The following is a 6,465-nucleotide window of genomic DNA, read 5'->3' as shown; positions in this document are numbered from 1 at the left end:
CTTCATCAGATAGAGTATGGTGTTGCATGGAGACGTTCATTTTTCATACTTATTTGGCTATATTTTTGCAAATTGTTAACTCAGAGTCAGAACAAAGTTAATGGGCATGCTCTTCATTTTTTTTTTAAAAAAACTGAGCTACTTTAGAACAAATATGGGCCTACCAGTGGCCCACACTTGAAGGCCCAATACTACTGAAATAACCCACATTACATGCAACGAGGACGGGGAGTGGACAGCTCCTTTGCGAGAAAAAAGATATTATGGAAGGCTAGGCGGTAACTGATGCCACCTTCCCCCTTCTCTCTCCCTCGGCTCTGAGCATATACTTCTTTCTCAGGTTCTGATTCCCTTCCAATCTCTCACTTGCTTTACCATTTTATCCTCTTTCCTAGGGTTTCTTTGCTCTTCATTCATTTCTATTTTCTTTCTGCCATTTCTTCTCCGTTATTTCTTACTTCTTGGTCAAGCTTGTGTGGGCTCGATACAACAATTTTTCACATTTTTCTGTCCGACGCAAGTAGGCGCTGGACTAAAGTTTTATTTTTATTTTTAATTTCATTCTCCCGCTTTCCGTTGTGGAATTTGCTTCTGGAATCGTGTTAATTTTCGTTATGTTTGTTTTCGCATGGACGCATACCTTTGAATTGTGCCATTTCCACTAACTCTGGTGCCATGGCGTCATACTGAGAACAACTGCGACTTATTTTAATGCTGCACTCTGAACTTTATGTCTTTGTTTTTACGTCCATGAGATTTTCCAAGGCATTTCTTTGATTACTGTGGTTGTCCTGTGTATCGCAGCAGCGTGCTGCTGCTGTTTCTTCTTTTTTAAATTCTTGGTGGCTATTCGTGTCTCCTAGTGTGGCCTTGTTTGGTTCGTTTTGTTGATTTTGTTATGAGTATGTAGACGAGTGCACATGAAGTTCTGACATCCCTAAGTACTGAAGTGATTGTTAATTATTATTTTTGCTCACTCTTGTTATTTCTCGAAACTATCAGAGTATATAGGCATAATTTTTTTTTTTTTTGTACTTGGAATATTACGGCTGTTGCCTGTTGGTTTATAATTTTAATCTCTATTTGTGCTCCTCTTCATCTGGAATTCCGCACAACATCGGTGTCTTGACACCGAGTGTTAGCTTCTTGGCTAATCAAATCCGATGTCAAGAAGGGTCATGATACTCATTGTTTCTTGTCTGAGCTTATCAAAGTTGCAGCAGTCCGTTTCATTTAATCTATGTGATTTATCACAATTATACCTCTCATCAACAACTAGTGCAGTGTTTAGTGAAATGTTATTATTAGACTATATATATAAGAATTTGGTTGCTTATACTGTCATGTTTTTGTAATTCACTTGTTCTTAAATTCTGTAAAGTTGAGTGGTCATGTGCTACTGATACTAATTCTTCTTGTTACTTTGGGACTGTCAGAGCGATTAGACATAAACAGTTAAAATTTTAATGTTTGCAATTTTAGTATTGTGTATTGGATTCATGTATCTTTTCTATGCGTGATCAAGAGTAATTGAGATGGTTCTGCTAGATTACCAACAATATAAGTTTGCCGACAAGAGTTCTAAATGCAGTAATTCTGGCATACCGTTAAATATCGTGATATTTGCCCTAATTATCTCAATGCTTGTGGACACTCCGCCAAGTGCTAACTATATTTTACTGTTGTGCAGCAGTCATGGCAGATGACACACATGCTGGTCTTGCAGCAATCATGGCAAGTGAAAAACATAGTGATATTACGGAGGGCAGTGAAGAAGTTAGTGTTTACACCTTCATATTTATTTTATACAATGCTTTTTCTGCTAGGTGTTTCCCTGATTGGCATGAGGACATATAAAGAAGTTTTAAATCATGCTCTAGCGGTTGATATTTCTCATGTTGCCTTGGATACCTAGTCATGAGCGATGTTGATTGGTTGTTATTCTACTTTATTGAAACAATGACACGTTCTGTTGACTGTAATTCTAAATTACAGATACCTCCGTCTGATCCCTTGTTTAAGAAGAAAAAGAACATTTTGATGCAAGATCCTGATGGTGGTTGCTCCAATGAGGGGCTCCAACTGCAGAATCATGCAGCTAACTCTTCTGAGGTGTGTAAAACAAGGCAGAAACCCCGACAAAAGCTCGTCAGAATTATAGTCACTGACCCTGATGCTACTGATACTGACTCTTGCACCAGCGAAGATGTTGAAAAACCTATAACGCCACGAGGAGGGGAGAGGCAAGTAACACAGATCTGCATTGACATTCCCTCAGATTCTGCTTCCTTATTTGTCTCTACTCCTTTTCCTGCCAAGGAAGACTTGACCCATGTTGGGAAACCAAAGAAATCATTCAACAATCATGTCTCAGTTGGCGGCCACAAGAAGTACAGGGGTGTTCGCCGGAGGAAATGGGGTCGGTGGGCTGCTGAAATCCGAGACCCTGCAAGTCGAAAAAGGCTCTGGCTTGGAACATTTGACACTGCAGAGGAAGCTGCCTCAGAGTATGACAGAGCTGCTGTGAAGCTCAGGGGTCCTGATGCCATCACCAACTTCCCTCTGTCGGTGACAAAGGAGGTGAAGCCTGCCACCATCCGTGATAGCTCAAGCACTGATAGTTTTATCTCATTCGGTGCACTGGCATCCCCAACCTCTGTGCTGTCTTAGGATGTGGACTATGGTTTCGTTACATGGACATGGATACCTCTGGTTTTGATTATGTAACTTAACGTGGATATCCAGAGACCCTTGTCAGCAATAGCCACACAATTTTATCTTTAGTCTTAGGACGTGATCGTGGGATGTCATCCTTAATCACATGGGATGAAATGAAACCATCTTTGTACAGTATTAGTATATAATGCGTCGATCGGAATCCCTGACCTATGGTAGTATTGCCAGAACATTGGTGCCATGGTGCCCAATCACTAACCAGTAGGCTTAGCACTGCGGAGCGAATAAATAATTATGTGTTTGCATCCTATTATTGCCCATGTTCCAGGCAAACACTTTCAAATTCATATCGTTTCATTTTGCCTCCTGGTTTCAACTCCTATCATTGATAGCCTTAAACCTTTATTAAAAAAGCCAAGAGGCTTTGGTGGGAATATAACTTATTTTGGTGATTTCTATATTTTAAAAGAGATTAGTCTTTTGAAATAGATCGTTGGCTAATAAAAAGAAAGAAAAAGAACTGTACCATTAATTAACAACCGTGCAACTTTATTTGAAAAGTTACCTACGATCAACCCAACGTAATTCTAGTTGGACTTCGATGTTTAAGAGATTTGTTAATGCCTATTGGTAATTAAATGATACTACTATTTAATAATTAATGAAATTAAATAATAATTATTAGTTAATTGGAGAGTGTGGTCCGAGTCATTTTTTTCCTAACAGTGAATCAGTGATACATCAAAAATAGATTTTAAGGCAAAAAATTTTGAGTGAGTGGAATTTATTAGAGCTGACAATATATCAAGCTAACAATATATTTAGGTTCAAAGTATTTATAGAAATATTTAAATATTATTTACTAAAAAGTCATCACATTGGAGGAAGGATTTGATTTCACAACTTTATAAGTTATGGGTTAAATCTTTACCAACTGTATCAATATTTGTTAGTTAAGATTTATTTATAAATAAGTTTATTATATGTGACTCCTTTGTAATTTTCTCTAATTTTATTTCAAGCAAACGAAGCTTAAAAAGAAAAGAAAAGAAAAAAGGCCCAAACGGAGCCAAACCAAGCCCACTTGAAACCCTGCGATAAAAAATAAGCCGAGATCTGTTCGCTCCATGAATTTCCTCCCTGCAGGCCACTCTCGTATGGTAATCAATTGAAAACGGAACCCTTCTCTCCGCTGCAGTTCCTTAGTCCGGCCTCCCAGTTACAGGGAAGCTTCCGCTCCTCAACCTCCGAACAAGAATATAGAGCTGAAAACCACTGAAAGCCCACGAACCTCTGTTTTGTCAGTATCTTCTTCTTCTGCTAATTAGCTATTCTGTTCTGCTTTACTTTAAAAACTCCGTTATCTGGTTGTTTCAATCTTGCTTTTCCTTTTCTTATTTTCCCTTGATTTCGATTCAAATTAGGACATGAGTTTTTGTACTGTTCCGGGTACAGTATCCAGGACGCTTCCCAATCTCAAATAACCGTATCTAGAATTAGATTATTAAAAATAATAATAATAATAAAGTATGATACTTTTGAGATATGGATAGTTTCCCTTGTGGTAAAAAAGAAAAAAAGATGTGGATAGTTTCCCCTTTTGCCGTGTCCATGCGAAGCTGATGCTTGTGCAATATTGTTAATTGCAGTTGTTTGTTTTGTTTTGTTGTCAGAAGTAAGGGTCAATTCTGGAAGTAGGTTAATTAATGATTATGTTGCTTGTCTTGACCAACTTTGCAAAAGAATGATCAAACATTTATCAAACATGTAAGAAAGAGAGTCAGAGTTGGGGAAGCCTGATATGAGTGTATATTGCCTTATTTCATATTCCTTTTTACCTCTTTAACCTATAAATTAATCAAATTTTTCTCATTCAATCTGGAAACCTTAAGTTTTAACTGATGAATAAATATAAAGGAACTTTCATAACTTATAGTTACCGAGTGGAACTCTGATGGAGCCCCAGCACCTGAATATGAAATTAACACAAGATATATCTCAGAAGAACCCTAAGGCGACACTGACATTATATTAACGTTCTAAATGCTCTTCTGGAAGAGAGTTACAGCAGAAATAAGCTCACACTCCATGGAGATAGGCTACTGGAAATGATAAAACTAAGCACTGACGAACAGATTACACACTCAAATCATTAAAGAAAGTGATTAAGAAAGATGGTCTTCCTCCACCTCCAACCTGTTGTTCAAGGCACCAGGCACTCTCCCCCTCACAATGCTCACTTTTTTGTTTAGCTTGACCTCTAAACCCTTCTCCCCCATATGTATACATGTCACAGTCCCCCCTAATATACGAATAGGTCACGCACGCACGCTCCACATGACTAGTTTGTCACCATCTTTAGCCTGGGTTATTCACTTATTGTTCTTGTAATTGATGTATATCTTCATTCTATTTCAAAGAAGAGGAGAGGGGCTTCTATTGTAAGGAATGGCAAAAGCTTTCTAAATTTGGGCTTTGAGAGCTTTTGACTTGTCAGTGTAGAAGACTCTAAAGTGTTGTAGCTCTTTTATGTTTACATTTTTGTTGTATGTGGAAGATCTCACAATTTTACTACGCATAATATGCAGCTTTATTTTCACTCCAATGACAAAGAACAAGAAGAGTTCTAAAAAGACCCCAAGTCAACATCAAGACACTACGGCTATGGAAGAGCAAAAGCCGTCTTCGGCACAGAAAAAACAAGGTAGTGAGATTGATGAGATATTTGGGGGAAAGAAAAGGAAGAAACCTGAAGCAGAAAAAACAGAAAAATCTGCAGATGTAACTAAGAGACCTAAGAAGATAAAGAAGAATATGAAGAAGAAAACCAAAAGGTCAGATGCTGGAGACTTTGCAGATCCACCTTCTCGACCGAGAAAGACAACAGACGATGGACTTGCCATCTTCAGTGAAGAGGAGTTGGGTATTAACAGAGCAGATGCTGGAAATACCCCACTTTGTCCATTTGATTGCTCCTGTTGCTTCTGATGGTGGCAATCAAGATTTTCCTGGGACGCTTGGTGATACATTTTTGGATCTATACGCCATGGCCCAGCAGTCTGGCACATAGCTTTTAGCTTTGCAGATTTCAATCAAATTTCTGGAGTACTTGTATACGCTGAGCTTGACTTTTTAAGGCTAGTATATTAGCTGCAATTGAAGTTATGGAGTTTATTAATTATTGATTATTAACTAAAAAATATTTAACTTTTCTGTTGTATTTCCAGAATCTTACATGCTCAAATTGTACCAGTCTCTTTCATGTGGTCTTGCATCTTTGTGACTGCCAACCGATTTGCCCCACGAAACTACAATTTGTACTTGCTCTCGATAACATTTAATCTGTGCTAATATTGTTTAAATTTTTGTTGTATATAACCTTGTGTAACACTTCAATAAATTCAATGATAAAAGGTCTTCAACAAATGTAAATTGTAATGCTATGATTTTACATGGTATGTTCTTAGGGCCTAATTGAGCTCACGACCGAACTTAAGTGTAAAGATGTTGCATTTGCAGTTGTGGCCAGCGGACCGAAAAAAGCAAGACCGACCGATTCCAACTTGTTAAACTCGTCACCTTTGTTCAAGAAAATTGATCATTACAATTTTGATTTGTAAAAAAAAAAAAAATCAATGATAAACAATTGAAAATAAAAAGGCTTTGTGGCAATAATATTCTTTTGTTTTTTTCGAGTCACGTTAATGTTAATTAATTATTTTTTTTGCAACTAATGGGGTGTTTATTTTAAACTTTTTTACAAGAAAAACACCTTTATTGAATTTTATT

At 37.4% G+C, this 6,465-nt stretch overlaps 2 protein-coding genes across 5 annotated transcripts; both read left to right on the top strand.

Moving 5' to 3' along the window:
* Positions 1-237: 237 nt before the first annotated feature.
* LOC129317769 (ethylene-responsive transcription factor ERF069-like) lies at positions 238-3,040 on the top strand. 4 transcript variants are annotated; one of them, XM_054962141.1, is made up of 3 exons: positions 238-340; positions 1,694-1,776; positions 1,996-3,040. In XM_054962141.1, the coding sequence occupies exons 2-3, from the start codon at positions 1,696-1,698 to the stop codon at positions 2,668-2,670; spliced, it is 756 nt and encodes a 251-aa protein (XP_054818116.1). In that variant the 5' UTR covers positions 238-340; positions 1,694-1,695; the 3' UTR covers positions 2,671-3,040. The 4 variants fall into 4 exon arrangements, with proteins under 4 accessions (XP_054818116.1, XP_054818115.1, XP_054818118.1 ...); XM_054962140.1 differs by having other exon boundaries at positions 243-340; positions 1,691-1,776; XM_054962143.1 differs by lacking the exon at positions 238-340 and adding an exon at positions 366-520.
* A 2,300-nt stretch (positions 3,041-5,340) lies between these two features.
* On the top strand, positions 5,341-5,664 carry LOC129318336 (uncharacterized protein C6G9.01c-like). Its single transcript, XM_054963063.1, has one exon. It carries the CDS (start codon positions 5,341-5,343, stop codon positions 5,662-5,664), a length of 324 nt encoding a protein of 107 aa, XP_054819038.1.
* The last annotated feature ends 801 nt before the right edge of the window (positions 5,665-6,465 follow it).

This window comes from Prosopis cineraria, unplaced genomic scaffold, assembly GCF_029017545.1.
Source record: "Prosopis cineraria cultivar Desert tree isolate PC_DT_omini unplaced genomic scaffold, ASM2901754v1 PC8, whole genome shotgun sequence".
NCBI classification, from domain to species: Eukaryota; Viridiplantae; Streptophyta; class Magnoliopsida; order Fabales; family Fabaceae; genus Prosopis; species Prosopis cineraria.
The sequence above is the reverse complement of the archived record's forward strand: the minus strand, read 5'-3'. Positions and strand labels throughout refer to the sequence as shown.

What these genes read in the sequence shown, in the direction of transcription:
- LOC129318336 (XM_054963063.1), top strand. Translation starts at nt 5,341, where the DNA reads ATGGAAGAGCAAAAGCCGTCTTCGGCACAGAAAAAACAAGGTAGTGAG.
- LOC129317769 (XM_054962141.1), top strand. Translation starts at nt 1,696, where the DNA reads ATGGCAGATGACACACATGCTGGTCTTGCAGCAATCATGGCAAGTGAA. An exon ending in TTACGGAGGGCAGTGAAGAA is followed by an intron (nt 1,777 to 1,995) that starts GTTAGTGTTTAC and finishes TCTAAATTACAG; the next exon opens with ATACCTCCGTCTGATCCCTT.